This window comes from Epinephelus lanceolatus, chromosome 16 (assembly GCF_041903045.1).
Source record: "Epinephelus lanceolatus isolate andai-2023 chromosome 16, ASM4190304v1, whole genome shotgun sequence".
Taxonomy (NCBI): domain Eukaryota; kingdom Metazoa; phylum Chordata; class Actinopteri; order Perciformes; family Serranidae; genus Epinephelus; species Epinephelus lanceolatus.
Window position 1 is genome coordinate 22,165,918 of NC_135749.1, and position 19,566 is coordinate 22,185,483.

Here is a 19,566-nt window from a genome sequence, read left to right on the forward strand (position 1 = left end):
CTAGGGGTTGTTATCTGTAAGGATGTGGAGCAGCAAAGTAAAGCCAATTTTGATCCCATAATTGAAAAAACAAAATCAAAATTGAACTCATGGTCAATGAGAGATCTATCTTTATTTGGAAGGGTTTTGTTATCAAAAACAGAAGGCATATCTAGAGCTGTCTATAGGTTATATCATTATCACTTCATGTCCCAACAAATGTTATGAAACAACTGGATAAGATACTGTATAACTATATTTGGAGGGAAAAAAACATTATCTCAAAAAAGAAACAATGAAAGGTAGTCAGGAACAAGGTGGTCTTGAGGTCTTGGACTTTAGTTTATTAAATAATACATTTAAAGTGAAATGGCTCATTGAATTCCTAAAGAATCCCAACAGTATATGGCATGCTTTCCCATAATATTTATTTAATTCAATTGGTGGCATTGATTTTTATTAAAATGTCACCAGAATTCTGATTGTATGCAAATTATTAAATAAGAACTAGTCCATACCCATTGATAGCTTTGTCACCTCCTACCTATGCCAATCCTCAATGCCTATGTGCAGTTTCATATAGATTGACCACGTCAGTGAGTAGAAAAACGTGGGACAGACAGAATGACTGACTGACAGAATGACACATTGACAGTTTCTGTGATTATGTACAGCATGTCATACCATGACTTAGTCATACCAATAATTAGAAAAAACAACAACAAACATTCAGCCACAGGGGGAGCCACAGAGATTGGTCGCATTTTAGCCATTTCTAAGTATTTTTCTGTTGTTATAGCGCCACCCAGTTGCCAATTAGAGTTACATTTCTCAAGTCACCTTGAGGCGTCCTGTTCACATATCTACCAAGTTTAGTAAAAATCGATATAGCAGTTAGGCCTAGATAAGAAATTAGCTCTCTAGCGCCCCCATTTTGTTTGATGGGATCAATAATGGAGGGGTCCCCTCAGATTATGTGTGGTCATATGCCTACAAAGTTGCGTGGTGATCGATGAAACTCTTGAGATGTTATACACCTTTGATGAGCCACGCCCTCCACAATATTCATTGCCTTATAGAAGCTCAGTTTTAGTAAGTTTTCCAACTTTTGCCAAGAGAGAACTTTAGATATTGGTCCCTAGATTATGTTCACCGAGTTTCATGCAGATCGGCCAAACTTCCTAGGAAGAGATTGATTTGAAGTGTTTTTCAAAAAATTCAAAATGGTGGAAAATATATATAACCAGAAGTTATGGGTTTTTGAGGCAAATTTGTTCCTCATGAGGAGAGGCATCTCTGTGCACAGTTTCATGTCTCTACAACATACGGTGCATGAGATATGCCCATTCAAAGTTTGCAATTTCAATCGGTTGCTATAGCGCCCTCCTTTGGCCACTTGATGTAATATTGCTTCATTCGCATCCTCCCATGACCCTCTACCACTGTGCCAAATTTCACATGGATTGACCAAGTCAGTGAGGAGAAAAACGTGGAACACACACACCCACAGACAGAGTTTTCATCATTATATAGTAAGATGCTATTCTGTTTTGTTAAGTTATAATATATTCATTTTTCAATTAGCGGTCCGTGCAGAATAATCTGTGGAACTGGCTGCTGTACAGAGTAACTGGGGTTGTTTAGCATGGGACTGGTTGCACTGGTGTTTTTATGTGAGATGGACACCCATATTGATATTAGCATTAAGGACTATGATCACAAATCTAGCCTATCTTCACTGAGGCCTTGAACACATTTAATACCTGCTTAATTACTCCTCACTACATATAATAAACAGAATAACAGAAAATAAAAATAAACACAAAACATTCTCTAGTGACAGGTTGCAGGTTACGTATATAAATAATGAAACAGGACAACAAATAGTAACAACGAAAAATACTTTTATTATCAGTGTGAAGTGTGTATAAAACTGCTTACTGTGAGGGTAAATAATACCACAAAGGCTATGGCTCATGTACTGAGAATGGACATATTTTACATTTGAGATGAGATGTCACTTCATTGCAGCAGTGAAACCTCATGGAAGTATGCACCAAGCATCTTGATCCCTTGAATGTAGTTGGTTCTGAAAATGGGAAAGATAAAACAGTGATCAGCTTGTTTAATCGGTGAATAGTTCTCTTTATCACATGCTGCAATAGAGGGGTCAAGCATTAAAATTATGTATAAAGAATTCAAGTTGTTGCGTCTCATTTTAATTATAACGTTTAGGCAGAAGCACTTCCATTGGTACAGGAATCTTTTCTCTGGCCTTAACGGTAATTTCTTTTCCTCATTATCACATCTAAATTTGTCCATCGTGATGCTCATTCTGGCAACAAACTTTTAAACTCCTATAGGAAACTTTTTGAACTCTTCAGTTCCTCTTCTCAAACAGAATGATTCATGTAGAAAAGGAAAAAAGAAGATGAAAATGTGACACTTTGAAATACCTGTTGAGCTTTTCGTTCTGGGAGTGAGCTCCGTCGTCAGAGGATCCAACAGGAAGCAGCATGATGTTACGTCCTGTGGCCTCCTGGAAGGTCAAAATGACGGGGATGCTTCCGCCCTCACGGGTCAGGTCAGGCTCCACACCAAATACTAGCAAATGGAGAGTGCAGCCCATGTAAGTGAAGAAGGTAAAAAAACCCTCTACAACATTAAGGATGGAGTGTAACAAACAGAAAAATCAATTTTCATCCTCATTCATTACTGCTCTCTTTAACAGCAATCAGATGATGTGAGGAAATGAAAATTATATCCCAATGGGGGTAAATAGTACTCAGTGTTTTGAGTGATCCTTTAATCATATACATTTCAGTCTGTCTTGCATCACTCAGCCTCTGTACCTGTCTTCATGGCCTTCCGACCAGCCATGTAGTGCGGGTGGTTGAAGTCAGAGACCCAGGCCTTGGCTCCGTGGCCCATGTACACGTTCAGTGTATTGGGGCTTTCCCGTTCAGCAAACTTCTTCTGCAGATGATCAATAACCTTAATGATGACAAAGATAAATATGAGTTACAATGTGAGAAGGAAGCGCTGCTTGGCTCTGATGGCTGGTCTGACAGGTGCAAAAAACAAGGTCCCAGAAGTTTCAAATTAATACAATCATGAAGAAAATAATCTCATGCATTTATTCTTTGAGCACAGGCAGTCTAACACACCAATGCATATCGACTCTAGGTTGTCATCAGGATCTGAGAGACAGTAATCAGACTAAATTATACATTATACATTACACATTATATATAAGAAAATGAGTGAAAGCACCAAGGAGATTTTGCGAGGACAACTTAATCTTAACCTTAATTACATATTTCCTGTATTCTGCCCTGGTAAGCACTTGGCAAACTCACATGAACACTATCTTAAGCAACTCAATGAGACCATTTTGTTTTGGCAATGGCAGGATAACTGCATCATTCATCAATTTTCAGTTAAGAAGAAGAGATACAGCACTTTTTTTGACTTTTTTTTTTTTAAATCATAAGGACTGAATAATCTGTTTTACTTGCAATTTTTTTTTGTTGTAAGTGCAATATTCTTTCCAAAAACAGAACAACCAAGTGACTCATCTTTGTGACACACTACTACTGAGGGTGAGAGTGGTTGGCAAAGTCATCAAGTTCTAAATTCCACTGTCAGAGGCTTTTCCACACACCAAGCTTTATTGTGTTCTAGTCACATGAGTACCATCGGATGACAGCATTAAAAACAGTGTAAAGATATTTCAGCATCCTACCTGCTTCTCCACAACTTTGGGGTCCATGTCAGGGACAAGACGGATGGAGAACTTGCCAATGACCTTGCGCGGGATAACAGTTTTGGATCCTGCTTCAGAGAAAGCTCCCTCAATACCGTGAAGAGAAAGAGATGGGTACCTCCAGCGGTGCATCAGGATTTTCTCCTACAGGAAGATTAGAGCAGTACGTCTTAAATTATAATGATAACCATGCAGTTATCCAGAGTTTCTATCTTTGAGTGGTGAAAACAACAGAAATCAATGCTTGCCTTGGTGTCATGCAGCAGCTGTCCAACTCCAACATCTTTGCAGTATTCGTACAAATCAAAATCAATTTTCTCATACAGCTTTTTCTCCTCCTCTGTCAGAGGGGCCACATCATCATTCATCCCAGGAATCAAAATCTTCCCCTTCCTGTCTAAGAGTGAGCCTGTTTAGAGAAAGACAAATACAATATGTCAGTGCTCCTAAAACTGTGTCAAGTGCAGGTCAAAAAAACATCATTTTATTACCAGTGTTTTCCAGTAAAACTGCACTCAAATTAGGTTTTGTAGATTATAATATTATCAGCATCACTTGCCCATTAGCGCAATCAGGTCGCTCATGGCTTCATGAACAGAGCCACCGAACACCCCTGAGTGAAGGTCCTTGTCCCCGCAATGCACCTTCAGATGAAAAAGAATTTTAATGTGCTTCAGCAAAATACAATTTCACAAATAAAAGACATGGTTTGTTTTTGTTGCAGTTTAACCAAAATTTTAAAACAGCACTACAATCAGACTTCACCTCAACAAAGAAGTAGCAGATTCCTCTCAGACCGTAGGTGATGCAGGGTTTGGTCTTGCCAAGCCAATAGTTGTCAGATATGCAGACATAGTCCACGTCTTTCAGGAAGGTGTCTTTCCGAGAAAACACCAGTTCATCCAGGCCCTCAGATCCAGACTCCTCCATCCCCTCGAAGCAGAATTTAATGTTGATGGGAAGCTCCTGCACAAAGAGAGATAAGGACAAAAATAGAACAACTGTCAACTTCCATAAATATCATCACCAGGCCTTACTGTGTATAACAATAAAGATCACTAGGATGGAAGACCAGTTTAAATTAAAACTCAGGGCCATTTTTTTGCTTATTCATTACTATTTCAGGTGAAAGTAAAGGGTGATTCAAAACAGCACGCAGGTGACATGACTTGGTTTAATCATTAAATGATAGCTTGTTAAGACATGATGACAGATCTCATCCAGAGACCTTTGACCACTTTATCCTGCTGACTTCTCTGAAGTGATCGACATATAATTACCAAATCAGCTCTGTACTTTAACACAGAGATAATTCATCTCTCAGAATGATGCAGAGTCACTTTGGAAAATCACTCCTTGTTCCAACACCAAAAGCAACACTTTATGGTAATTTAACAAAATCCCATATTATCACTATTAAGGCTTAAAAATGGGCATAATTAAGGGTAGGGCAACTTAAGATGACAGGTCCGTATCATCTATTGACAAGTTGCTACCACGCCAAAAAAGTCTTGTTCAGCTTTTGGTTGTACTGAAAGACCCCCTAAACAGTCAGATGTTCAGTTTTTTGGTCAGTGCATTTTGTTTTATGGTTTTTAGCCTGTTTTTCACTAGCAAAAATTATTAGCATTAGCATTATTAGCATTATTAGCATTAGCATTACCACAGCTGTAATTGCACTGTGCTAACCAAGCTAGCCTTAAACATTGGAATCATCTCCACACTCTTGTCCAAATATGGTCACTTCTGGCGACAAAAATCCAAACTGGCAACAGCCAAAACGCCAAACTCAAGTGAGTAGGTACAGTAGCGGCTGAAGCAACTACGTGACTTGCTCAGCATACCTACACGGTGGTCCACAATAAGCCCCCTTTGCACTCTGGTCCCTGGATGAGAAGGGCAGCGGCTGCAGAGGCAAAAATTTAGACCCAGTGCAATAAACGGTTAGGTTTACATTCACTGTACCTGGTGTTCTGCTACTCTGTCTGTGCAGCAATAACCGAACTTTATGTATATTCCAACAACGCTCCTAATGAACGATCCAGCTCCAAAAATAGAAAATCAAATCGTGGCAGCAGATATTCTAACCATGTGTGAATGTGTACAGGAATGTGTGGGAAACTTATCTTAACATCTCATTTCTTAAAAAAGGTGACTGACCTCCTCATGTATAATGAATTTGAAAGTGATTTATAGCAGCCTCATATTTATTCACTACAATGTGGCGCTGTAGCAGGGTTGTGTCAGTGGGTCTGTCTTGTATTGGTGGTGGGTGCACTTTGTAGGCTTTGTTGGCTTCAAATGGAATGTGGCTGCAGCTATACATGTCTCAACTTGGGCTTTAAAACAGGAGTCCACAAACCAATGGGTGACGTCACGGTAGCCACATCTATTATTTTGTCTATGGAACTGATTTGGGTTTAATTTTTTCAAACAGCAGCTTTCAAACTGAAAAGAAAATTTCTCTGTGAATGTCCAAAAGAGATGAATTTAACCTATAATTATGATTCCATTCACCTTGTATAAATTCCATACAAAGTTGACATGAAAATGTCATAAAGACGTCATACAGAATAAGTCACCACACCTAAGTTTAATTACCATTTACCAAGCAACGTTCCAACCAGTAAATTGTAATCTGTCCGTTTCCAATCTCCGCACAACCACACCCAAATGTTTAAGTAATGAGGAGGTAGAACATTACCAAACCAAAACCAAAGTGGGTTTGTTCTTATTATCCTCACATTTAGAAGCTTTGTGATGCTATAATGAACAATACTGGTTGGCTGGACTGTAATGAGAGTTGTGTCATGTAAGAGAGGTCTGGTCCAAGATCACTGACAATTTGTATTTAATTTCTGTGATAATTTTCCGGAGCCTCTAAGAGGTTTTTTTAAAGATATTTTTGTGGCTTTTGCCTTCATGTGATGGGACAGCTGTAGCATGAAAGGGGGAGAGAGAAACAGGGGGAAGGACATGCAGCAAAGGGCCTTGGGTTGGAAGACATGGCCTTTGTACATGGGGCACCTGCTCTACAATATGAGCTACTGGGTGCACGAAGGGGGAGGTTCGATTGCTCAAAACAGAACACTACAGATGTGGTTTCCACAACTCTGCCTCTGGAACTAACTTAAACTTTTTGTTCCTAATCACAACACCCATTAAAGGACAGAGAAATATACTGTACATTAGAGATGAAGCAGTGGTGGGAATTTTACCTGCTTGATTTTCTGGTAGGCCTCGATACAGTTCAACCAGGCCAGCACTGGACCCTTGTCATCAGTAGAACCTCTGCCATAGAGCTTCCCTGCAAAGAGAGACAGTGTTTTATCTCAAAGCCACAGATCTTTATTTGATTACAGCATCAGAAAGTTATTCAGAAGTTTCTGGTGACATTCTGTGTCGTCTATCCAGTGTTTCCAGTCCATTTACTCTCACTGTCTGACCCTGTCGTCCCTGAGCAGGATGCTGACCCTGGGGAAGTGGAAGGCAGGCCTATAGTGTCTGTCAGCACAATGAGTCAAACTCCTTGGCAACTAAACAACTGGATAGTAAAACATGACATAAGCAAGAACAGGGCTGATCAGACTGAAACGAGACAGGGGGAAGTGGTATTTTCTGTCAGCTGACTATCAACAGAAAGTACACAAGACCATTTGGGTTATGGTATTAGTAGCACACAAAAAAACAGTTTAAAAAAAGACAGGCCTAATATCTGACAGTCTACCTATCATATTGTCATCAAAAATTAACTGCCAATATATGGGGTTTAATAATGAGGCCTAATAAATCACAAACCTAATCTGCAATGCTTTATCTGGATTACAACAGCAAATGAGGCTGACGTAGTGGGTGAGTGCTGATACGTTACACAGGGTTCACACAGTTTCATTAAGTCATTCTGTGTTGTTTAACATGACAAATATACCTTCAGTTTAAAACTATTACAGCATTGCATTTATGTGCATTTTTTAATGATGCAAAGTAACTAATTTAGGAAACCTGAGACAGCTGCCAAGTTGGTGAATAGCAGACGATGATTCATTGATATGGAAAGAAGTTTATCTAGAAAGACTAAACATCTGTCATCATGTAATAGGCTTAACTAAATAAAATGCTTCACTCTAGCCCTTTAGCCATCTGTGAATGTCTTCTTTATAAATACAACACTACTCATTCAACTTGACCTGTGAGGCCTACAGATAAGACATGATTAAGAGCACAACTCTACCCTAAAACATGTGGTAACTGGGCTGGACTTTGGAAATATGCAGCAAACTGTGATATGATCACAAGTGCAAAGCTGATAAAAGCTCAAAGAGCATTTAAACAAGATGTTACATTTAAGTAATAATGATTAAACTTCTCTGAATGAATGATGTGCAGACATTTACATACATTTTTTTTCAATACTACGTTACCAGTTTAGACACATCAGTCATTTACTTCAGTGAGATATGACACTGTAAGTCTGCCAAGCAAAAGAAGAGGGAGGTGTAATCATTACACGGAAGGCTGGAAACAAAAACCTTGCAGTTACTGACAACACATCTCGTCTTACACACCTTAAAAACATTACTGTTTGCTTCAGTGACTTCCAGTAAATCTATTTTGAACTAACAAATATTTCTTCATCAGATCGAAACAGCTTCAGGGTAAATCTGTGCCAAACAGAAACCAAAACAGTTCTGCTCTCACCATCTTTCTCCACCAGAGTGAAAGGCTCTGTATCCCAGCCATCGTCAATGCTGGCAGGCTGGACATCAAGGTGGCCGTAGATACACACGGTCTTCTTGCCCGGGTCTGATCCCAAACGACCCAGGACGATGGGCGGCAGAGGGATCTCCTCTCCAGAGGGAAGCTCCATGCACAAACAAAAACAACAGCTTGCATTTTAGTTAAGGTTAAGGTTTACAAAAAGGGCCCGTTGTGCTAACTTACAACCATTAACAAAACCACATTAACCAACATAGGTAAAGCAATAAGCAATAGCACACTCATACACACACCTTCTGTTTTCCAATGTCCACCATCTCCACTGTTCCCCCCAGCCTCTCAATGTCCTTGGCGGCCATCTCCATCATCTTCTTGATCTCTCCGCGCTTCTCTGGCCAAGCAGATACACTCTGGACGCCAACCCAGTCTGCAAGGCGCTAGGAAACAAGAATATTGTACATACATTTTAATATAATATAGGAAAACTCTGTTTCATAAAGCAAGTCTCAGTTGTAGAAGTTTAAAAAGACAGTTCACCCCAAAATCAAAAATACGTATTTTTCCTCTTACCTATCAATCTAGGTTGTTTTGGTGTGAGTTGCCAAATTTTGGAGGGAGGGATTTCACCATTCTACTGCTGTTGAGCTGTTTTTGTGCTATAATTACCACAGGTTTAGTACAATCTATCGTTTTTAGAGAAGGCAGACATCTCTATGGCCGATATCTCCAACACTCAGTGACACACAAAAACAATCTAGACTGATAAACAGCACTACAGGCAAGAGAAAAAGTAGGCATGTTTCATTTTGGGGTGAACTATCCCTTTAAGGCTCACATTTTCTTAAAAGCCTCCTTCAAACCTGTAAAGTGGATTCAAATTGAATGTGTGAGCGCATTAAGAGTCCATAAAGTTTAACAGCATCTGCAGTTAACATGTCACTAAAACTAAATCTCTAACTCAAAGTGAATGAGTTACAATGCTGCTTAATATTCAAGGTTAACACCACTGGATCAAGTGAAGACCGATATTTGGCTACAGTCTAATAACCCCCAGTGATTAGTTGATCGTAACAGCAGGAGCTCATACTGGGAGTACACTTACATGAAATTATTAGAATGAGCTTACCTGCACGTACAGATCCTGGTTTTCGTCCACATACTTGAAAAGCGCTGTGAGATGAGCCATCTTTGCCAGCGACAGGAGCTGAGGGTTGAACAGACAGAGTGGAGTGAGAGTCTACCTTCAGCCCCTTTGCTGGGAGAACAGAAACCACGCCCTCCTTGAAACATGCTGACCCCTGCTGTACTCATAGCTCCTCTGTCATGCACGCTGGGCCAGATAAGCAGGTTTCAGATCAGGAAGTTGAGTCGGAGTTAGTTTTGCAACATTATTATTAGGGTCACAGCTGACTTGTCCCGTTACTTTGCAGAACTTTAATATTGTAAAGGAAAAGGCATAAAGTAGATAGTTGCGTAATAAAAAGCTCTCAATGTAGCAGAAAGCTCACCTCCCTGCCATGAAGCTGTACATACGAACATTTATAACATCACTTAAAAAAACACAATTCACTGTGCTGATGCTCCTGTTTTACTTGCAAAAGTTTTCAGAAATTTCATTACAATCACTTAAATGCATGACTCTGTTGGTCCCAGAGATCTGTGATAATTAAATAAGTTACAGAGTGCCTAAAGAAGGGTTTCATCAATCATGAGAAACACTTCACTGTTTATTAGAAAGGACTCCAACTGGGACAAAAATATGCACCTGTTAACAGAATATTACATATCTACATGTATGCCATGCCAATAATGAAAGAGTGTACTGTAAATTCCACTTTATAACTAAGACTAGAACCAAAAATCTTAACTTTCGATTTTAGACAGAGCAGGCTATTAAAAGGGAACGCCACCTAAATTAAAAATTTCAATATGTTACTTCCATGACCAAGGAAAGTTTAATCTATATTTGCAAACCTGAGCTACTGTCTCTCAAAGCCAGAAACCAGAGAAGTCTCAAACATGTGATGTCATGGTGCAGGGATACTTAAATGCTTTGTCTGGGGGCCACTTTTGCAAAATGACAGGAGGCCAAGGGGCCAGTTAATAAACAAACAAACAATACAATAAATTAATTGCCTGTTCCCTTTCAGTCGATTCACTCAGTACAACACATATAGTATGGGATATCACGCCCTCTCGTGGCGTGACTGAATAAACCTTAATTCACGCCTTTAAGGCAGATGATCTGTGGTGACGCATGTGAGGCCCCGCCCACACATATATACCTGCGTCGCCACAGTCATTCTTCAGTTCTTACGCTCTTCACCTCGCTAAGAACACCTCTACCGAGTGGGTTAGCTAGCTGCTGCTAGTTAGCTCTGTTCTATAGGCTACTGCCGACGCGAGATTAGCTTAACAGCCCCTGTTGGTGTTAGCCATCGGCTACCCGCGGAGCACTAATTTCGTGTGTATTTTCGAGTACTATTCATCGAAGGGTTTCGTGTCTCGGTATGAGCACCAAGCCTAAACAGGCGAAGAAGAAGTCTTCTGTTCGCCCCTGTCCTCAGGGGTGCGGCTTCTCTTTGCACGACAAGGACCAGCACGAAGCGTGTCCCGTCTGTCTGGGAGTCCTCCATGCTAGGAGGGCGTTGATTGAGCCCGGGTCTTGTGCGTCTTGTCGCCAGCTCTGGAGCTCAACCCTGGAGAGGCGGGTCACGTTTTTGGAGAAAGTGCTGGGGAAGACAACCGTTTCACGGCAGGACCCCCTCCTCTCCGAGTCGAGGGACCCAGCTTCATCTGAGTCCGACGGCGAGGAGCTTTTGGCCGAAGTCCCTACTGGTGACTGGGCAGACCAAATGGAGTATGTTGACGGGTTAGCCGAGTGTGAAACGGACCCCTCCGAGGGCGCTAGCCAGCCGCCGCTTCAGCTAGCCGCTTGCCATGATGACGATGACGTGCTGGACATCGGTTTGGACGTGCACGGCTTGTCGGAGGATGAACAGGAGGCTTTATCGTCGGGCCAGTACACCGCCGCTGCTGCGTCGGTTGACCAGGACGACACATCCTTCCTCTCACTGTACCGCCGTGCAGCCGAGAAGCTGGAGGTGGAGTGGCCTTCTCCCCCACCGGCTCAGAAACCGTCGCGGTTTGCGGGATTTTTCCGTCCCCCCGAGCCGACGACTGTTAAAAATAGTCTGCCCTTGTTCCCTGATTTTGTCGCAGAGCTAACCTCGACGTGGAACAAGCCGCTGTCTACCCGCGTCACGGTGCCCGGCTATGGACAGTATTTGGACCTGGATGGAGCCAAAAAAGCGGGTCTGGTCAACCCTCCGCCTATGGAGCCGTCCCTGGCAGCCTATCTGGCCCCGGCCCAAAACCATGGTGTCGGCGGCCCCACTACGCTCCCATCCAAGCACTGCAGGTTCTCCGCGTCGCAGCTGGAGAAGATTTACCGGGCACAGGCAGGCACGGCCCGTGCGCTGAGCTCAGTCACTATGCTCCAGACATATCAAGCCATATGTCTGGCGGAGCTTGGGTCAGTCATGCCTTCCGACAGTCCACTGGCCCCTCTTCTCAATGAGGTTAGAGTCGCTACGGATTACATCCTCCGCATGTCCTGCTGTGCAGCGCTCTCCCTGGGCAGAGGGATGGCTTCTACAGTGGTTGCGCAGGGGCACCTGTGGCTGACTCTTTCCGACGTTCCGGAGAGGGACAGGGCTGTTTATTTGGATGAGCCAGTGTCTGCTGAAGGCCTGTTTGGACAGTCGCTCGACGCTATTCAGACAAACTTTGAGCTGAGAAAGAAGCAGACAGAAGCCCTGCGCAGCATCATCCCCAGACGTGATGCGAAACAGCAGCGGTCTGCCAAGCCGACACCGCCGCCTCCCCCCAAGAGGGCAGTGCCGCCTGCGAGTTTGGGCTCCCAGCCGGTGAAGCAGCAAGCGCCGGGCCATACCCCACGCCAGTCGGCTTGGAGCAAGGGTCCGCCACCAGGGCTCCAGAAGGATTCAGCGCCTAGGAGGAAGAAGCCGCACTCATCCTAGCTCCGGGAGTGGGCCGAGAGGGGCTCCAGCAGCAGGGAGACACTGCTGCCCCTCATCTGTTGCCACCAAAGAGGCCGCGTTCATGTTTAGTTCTGGGCGAGAGGCATTGCACTCCCCTGACACAGTCTCCCAAGCACAACCCCCCCACATACACAAGTGCCCCAGTGTTGGTGCCTTCTGTTCACTATGTGAATGTTGTAAATGTGCCTTTATTGAACTCAATAAAGGTTCCGTTTTGTACCCAAAACAATACCAAACAAATAAACCAGGTCAAACTGGTGGTGCCGTTCCCCTCTGGCACGCCAGGGGGCGACAGCCCATTCCCTACATTGCTGCAGGTCAGTCGGCTAGCTGTCCATCTCCCTCAGTGGCGCGCATGTGCAGTCTCACCGTGGGTAGAGAGGACTGTTGCCATGGGTTACCGGTTACAGTTCAGGGCCCGGCCACCCCGTTTCCACTCTATAACAAACAGTTGTAGGGGACGAGGCAGCTGCAGTACTGAGGGAAGAAATAAACAACTTGTTGAACAAGAGAGCGATACGAGTTGCTATTTTAGACCTGCGAGTGTTAAACAAGTATCTACGAACTTACAGGTTCAAAATGCTAACAGTCAGACAGCTACTGAGCGTGATCGGACCGGGATATTGGTTTACAACTATCGATATTACAGACGCTTACTTTCAAGTAGCGATACACCCGGACCACAGGCAGTTTCTAAGGTTTGCATTCGAGAGCACAGCCTACAAATACCTGGTGCTGCCGTTCGGCTTGTCACTCGCCCCCACACCTTCACAAAATGTGTCGAGGCGGCGTTAGCTCCGCTCCGGGAGAAAGGCGTTCGCATATTAGCCTATCTAGACGACTGGGCTTTGATCGCGAGCTCCAGAGAGAGGGCAGCGGCGCACCTGTCGCTGACTCTGTCGCAGGTCCAAGCGCTGGGCTTCTTGGTGAATTTACGGAAAAGTTCACTGATCCTGAGTCAGCAGTTTTCTTTTCTCGGGCTGGAAACATGTTCGATTTCAAACCGAGCGCGTCTGTCAGAGCACAGGGTGGCTGCGTTTCACCGCTGCCTCGCTCAGTTTCATTTGGGACGCAAACTACATTTTCGGACGATCTTACAGCTGTTAGGCATGATGGCATCTATGATTGCTGTAGTGCCACTCGGGCTGTTAAAGATGCGAGCGTTGCAACGCTGGACTCAATCTCATCGGCTGTGCGTGCCGCTTCACCTCCAGAGGAGGCTGACGATATCTCCTTCTTGCATGTCGGTGCTCCTCCCGTGGAGGGAACCCAGTTTACTACAACAAGGCTCCCCTATAGGGAGGGTGTCTTTTCGCAAGGTGGTGTCCACAGATGCTTCCCTGAGGGGGTGGGGGGCTCTGTGCGAAGGTGCAGCAGTGAGAGGGGTGTGGACGTCGGTACAATGCAGGCTCCACATCAACCACCTGGAGCTGTTAGCAACTTTCTTAGCTCTAAGGCATTTTCGTCCGGTTCTGACAGGCCATCATGTTCTGATCAGGACAGACCATACAACGGTGGTTTCCTACATAAACAGGCAGGGAGGGACCCGCTCACTTCCCCTGTTGAAACTGGCTCGCTCTCTGTTGCTATGGCGCAGTGCTCATTTTCTGTCTCTCAGAGCCACCCATGTCCCGGGCCACCTGAACTTGGGGGCCGGACCTCTCCAGGGGAGGTCCTCTTGTGAGGGAGTGGAGGTTGCACCCATTGGTGGTGACTCAAATATGGGACTGTTTTGGCAGGGCGGAAGTGGACCTTTTTGCCTCCAGAGCAAATACCCACTGCCCCCTGTTCTTTTCCATGATGGACCACAACGCTCCCCTAGGGATGGACGCGTTAGCGCACACATGGCCCAACACGCTTCTGTATGCGTTTCCCCCAGTGGAGATGATTTTGTCAGTTCTGGAGAGGGTGCGCCAACAGGGTCTCTCTCTGATCCTGGTGGCCCCTCACTGGCCAGTGAAGTCGTGGTATGCCGAGATAATAAGTCTGCTGGCAGAGAGGCCCTGGCAGCTTCCCCTCCGCAGGGACCTCCTCTCCCAGGCGGGAGGGGAGGTGGTTCACCCACGCCCAGAGCAGTGGCGGTTGCATGCCTACCTGTTGAAAGGTCCAATCTAATAGCTAAGGGTCTGCCACCAAGTGTGGTGTCAAGACCGAAATGTACTCCCATTTCAGTGCTCTATTGTGGATGTTTTGACATTCCTCCAGAAACTGCTGGATAAGGGTCTCTCTTTCTCCACAATTAAGGTTTATTTGGCCGCTATATCTGCATGCCATGTTGGTTTTGATGGAGTGACACCAAGCGCTCATCCTCTTACCATGCGTTTCCTAAAGGGAGTCCGCAGGCTGAGGCCTGTGATTAAACCCAGCGTTCCCTCATGGGATTTAGCTTTGGTGCTTGAGGCGCTTTGTGGACCTCCATTTGAGCCTATTGAGTCTGCAGATATGAAGTTTCTTTCATATAAGACCTCACTACTTCTCACTTTGGCTTCTGCAAAGCGGGTGGGCGACCTTCACTTCGGATGGCTCTAAGGTTACATTGCGCCCAAATGCAGCGTATTTGCCTAAGATTATCCCTGCAGCCTATAGCTCTATGACGTTTGAGCTTTTGAGCTTCTGTTCCCCTCCGTTTGCTTCCAAGGAGCAGAGGAGGTTACATTTCTTGTACCCCGTGCGTGCGCTACGTACTTACATAGACCGCACACAGAGTGTGCGTTTATATGACCAATTGTTTGTCTGTTTTGCTAATCCGGCTAAGGGTAAAGCTCTGTCTAAGCAGCGGCTTTCTCACTGGACTGTGGAGGCCATCTCCCTAGAATACAACAGCAGGGGTCTTCCATTGCCTCACGGTGTGAGGGCACATTCGACCAGGGGCATGGCAGCATCATGGGCTTTATTTAAAGGGGTATCTGTGAGTGATATCTGTGCTGCAGCCAGTTGGTCATCACCGCACACTTTTGTCCGGTTTTATCGTTTGGATGTGACAGCCCCTTCGGTGGCTCACTCTGTCCTTTCTGCTGGGTCCACGATGCACTGAAGTGCTGGAGGTGGACTCCGGTTCGGTGGATGCTCTGCGGGGCGTGTTTACATGTCCCATACTATATGTGTTGTACCAAGTGAATCGACTGAAAGGGAACGATCCCTGAAGGAGAGGAACGAGGTACAACACTAGGTTGCCCCGCTGCGCAGCTGGGCTCGGTGAAGAGCGGCTATCGAACTGAAGAATGACTGTGGCGACGCAGGTATATATGTGCGGGCGGGGCCTCACATGCGTCACCACAGATCATCTGCCTTAAAGGCGTGAATAAAGGTTTCTTCAGTCAGGCCACGCGGGGGCGTGATATCCCATACTATGTGTTGTACCTCGTTCCTCTCCTTCAGGGAACAGAAGTTATAGTTATAACATTTCGTTTTCAACCATTTCATGTTTGCTGTCCTCACTCATCTTTGCCAAGAGGAAATCTAGTTGCAGCAGCCTCGCACAGGTCAGGTGTACACAGGGGCTTTTTTTTTTTAAGATTTAGGACACTCTGTCTGGAGGTCTGGGGGTATCCTCCACTGGCACTTTTTTTTAAATAAAAAAAGCTCTCTTTAAAGGAGTGCCTCACCAACAAAATCAGCATTTTAAATCAATTATTCATGTTTCATTTATGTTTGATTCATGTTTGCTTGAATTTGTGAAGAAACTTTGTTTTTCTCGCATGCCTCCACAGACAACTTCAAACATGTTGATTTCTGGACTGATTGGAGACCACGTTAAACAACAGCAAAGCTACATCAAAACATCTGTTTAAAAACTCTCACACAAGTCATGCAGTATAATCCAAGTCTCATTTATCCAGTCATATGCTCAGTTTCACTTTCTGTGCATGTGAACACTGAAAAACGCTTTCGTCATGAATTCAACACAGTATGACTAACTGATTCACAAATGGTTATTTTGTGGATGAGGTATTTCTTTAATGCCTTTTTATGCACTCTGGCACCTTTTTTACCCTGGCAGCCTATCACAGGCCAGATTTGGCCCAGGGGCCACAAGTTGAGCATAGGATATTGAGTCTGGAGCTTCTCCATAGACAATGAATGGGAGCCTGATTTTGTGGATCCACAGTGTGTTTATGTGCTTTCTCATACCCAAATGAGTTTCATTCTTTTGTGGTGCTTTCAGCTCTGAAACAGAAATACTCAGAACTTCCTCTTGGTGCATCTTTCACAATTCATTGTCTACGGAGCAGCTCCAGACTTTATACCCAGACATGTTCCCAGTCCGGCCCAGGGGCCAATCGTGGCCCACAGACTGATTTTAAATGGCTTGTTGTTTAGAATATGCTAGATGTGGCCCCACACATTACAAGTTAAACAATCAAGATCACTTTGCAGTTTCTCCATTTCACCTCACAATGGCAGGACTATGTTACAGTTTGTAGACATGCAGCAAGTAGGAACTACACAGGCCGAACAATGTGTTTTCATAAACAGACAGTACACATGCAAATACACGGTTCACTTACAACACATTGTCTACATGTCTACAGCAAAGTAGAGGGTTGAGTAGTAGGCACTTCAGCATTGTGATTTTATGTTTTGTGATACAGTGTTTTTGAGAATCAGTACAGTATTCATTTTTGATTAACAGTTCACATGCGTTGGGTTTAAACCCCGACTGCTGGACAGCAGTGCTGTAATCTCTCTTCAGTCACGTGACTCCAATGTAACATCTTATTACAGGGGCTGTGATGAATTCAGATCCTTCTGTTCTGTTTGCATTAAAAAGTCAACATTTTCCACTAAAATTTTATGCATATAGTTGAGTGTTCTCTTTAACAGTTTTCCTTTGCATTTACCTTACTTTGCAAATACCACAACATATCACCTTGCTTATATATCCCAATGTATTGCATGTACCCCCTTTGTCTTGATATGTATCATATCGCCAGATTCTTCAGCAAAGGAGCATAAAGTCCACAGCAAAGCTACCTCTTTCACAAGCAGTGTAAGGTTGATTTTTTTCCCACTGAAATATGAAACAGCTGGGCTTGTCTAAGTTGTATGGGATTGTTTTTTATAACCCATATGATGCAGGAAGCAGCTGGCCCCCAGGTATTTTCACATTATCTAACCCCCATTCAAAAAAGTTGGACTCCCCTGCCCTGTGACATAGACAAAATTGAGTTTTAGCACTCTTTGGCAGGTTTAGGATGTGTGAGAGTGGTTTATGTTAACTAATATTTTTGGAATGTGTGAAAATGGTCGAAGTTTCCCTTTAAACCCAGTTCAGAGGAGTTTTAAATCAGATCTCCAGAAATGGTTGTTTATTTGTTTATGTGGTTTATTGTTGGTTTAATTTGTAGGTGTATGAATACCGGGAACTGGTCAGTTTTTCATTCTATTTTATTTTATTTTTTGTTTTTTGTTTTATTTGTTTTGTTTTTGGGTTTGTTTTTTTTTTTGTTAATTTTTATTATTATTATTATTTTATTTTTTGCTAAGATCTGTCATTATGATCAGCCTGACCTAATGTTTTTTTTAATATTGTCATATAAATCTGTAAATAGTTTCTATTTGATGCATGACTGAAGTGAAGCTCTGACTGAATAGGCCCGGAGCTCAACGGCTCTCTGAAGGCAGAGCAGCTTGGTGACAGGTCACAGCTAACGTTAGCCGGCTAACTCAATATCTCCAAAACTCGCGGTAACTGGCTAACTTAACGTTACACCATAGGCTCTGGTCATTTCTAAAACACATAATTAAGCATTAAAACTAAAAACTGTTCCGTTATGAGAACTCACCTCGTGTTTATTTCCGTACAGTTGATGTCTTCATGTGACTCTTCTCACCTGACTGACACTTCCTGTGTTTCCTAAAGCCGCTGACTAAGCTGAAAAGCTTAAAAAGTACGATGTGTTTTGTTCTGCGCACAAAATAAGAGAGGACAGAAAGTCTTCACTGCACCGGTGGACACAGAGCGGCTGTTGGATTGTTTTCACGGCGCAATGAATTGTGGGTCAGCAGCACATGCTTCGTCACGTTCATTTATTGGGTACGGAGACAGTTTAAAGAGGAGATAGACCATCTCTGGAAAATCTACATACAAAGCTCTGATGTAACGATAGTGCAAGAAGTACTCAAGTCTCCTACTTCAGTAAAAGTAGCAGTACCGCCGTGTAGAAATACTTTATTACAAGTTAAAGTCTTACATTTAAATTTTCACTTAAGTAATAGTAAACAAAATACACTTTAAGTATCATTTTCACAGCATTTCAAAAAATAATGTTGGCTGTTGTGAATTCAGCAGTGGAAAGTGACTATGTAGCCTATATTTATTCAAGTAGACCACTGTACTTAGGTAGCCTACACATTTTGGGTAAGCCTATTTATACTTGACTAACTCCATTTTGTGCAACTTTAGCCTACGTCACTACGTCTTAGAGTGAAATAGACATTTTATATGATTAAATGAATGAATGAATGCATTTTTATAATTGTGTCATGCAAGCAGTTAATGCCCAGCCCACATAGGCTTAAAAGACAGATCAGAGTCCATCAAACATAAATTCAGGTAGCATTAAAAGGAAAGAAAATGAAACAAAGCAGCAAAAGCATTATATTCAGATCATCATTTTGGAAAACCAAGTTCGTGGATCACTCAAAGGCATTTATTGTGTAAAATGAAAAAAATCAAAATAAATACCAATTATCAAACATTCTTGCAGTCTCTTCCAGGCTTTAGCAACAAAATTTGCAAATTTAAACACATCAAAATTTGCCAGCCACATTAGCTCTCGGTCATCTGAGCTCGAGAAAATGTCAGGGTTTAGATGAGCCATTTCATAGAATATAAGCTTTCCTCAGTCATCACAGTTTGTACAGAAAGAAGATGGGACTCACTTTCCACCTCATCCAGATCACACAGCTCACATATTCTGTTCACCTGAATATTGTTGAATCGCCAGATCTCAGTGGCCAGAGGAAGAATACAAGCTCTCAGCTGTGCAACTAAAGATCTTTGGCTTTGAGATGAAATGAGAAGATTCCATGAATGTT

General features: G+C 43.4%; 1 protein-coding gene across 1 annotated transcript; it reads right to left on the reverse strand.

The window, feature by feature from the left end:
* Positions 1 to 1,863: 1,863 nt before the first annotated feature.
* Positions 1,864 to 18,530, reverse strand: cndp2 (carnosine dipeptidase 2). The gene is made up of 12 exons (XM_033637982.2): positions 18,312 to 18,530; positions 9,588 to 9,665; positions 8,755 to 8,898; positions 8,444 to 8,606; positions 6,964 to 7,052; positions 4,511 to 4,711; positions 4,305 to 4,389; positions 3,994 to 4,154; positions 3,725 to 3,889; positions 2,832 to 2,973; positions 2,436 to 2,583; positions 1,864 to 2,068 (listed from the first exon to the last, which is right to left on the reverse strand). The coding sequence occupies exons 2-12, from the start codon at positions 9,645 to 9,647 to the stop codon at positions 2,002 to 2,004; spliced, it is 1,425 nt and encodes a 474-aa protein (XP_033493873.1). The 5' UTR covers positions 9,648 to 9,665; positions 18,312 to 18,530; the 3' UTR covers positions 1,864 to 2,001.
* Between the last annotated feature and the right edge of the window lie 1,036 nt (positions 18,531 to 19,566).

Excerpts from the sequence above, each read along its gene's own strand:
- cndp2 (XM_033637982.2), bottom strand. The coding sequence starts at position 9,647 with ATGGCTCATCTCACAGCGCTTTTCAAGTATGTGGACGAAAACCAGGAT. Across the intron at positions 8,607-8,754 it reads TGGACATTGGAAAACAGAAG|CTTCCCTCTGGAGAGGAGAT; the intron begins GTGTGTGTATGA and ends TTGTGCATGGAG. Across the intron at positions 2,069-2,435 it reads CAGAACGAAAAGCTCAACAG|AACCAACTACATTCAAGGGA; the intron begins GTATTTCAAAGT and ends TCCCATTTTCAG.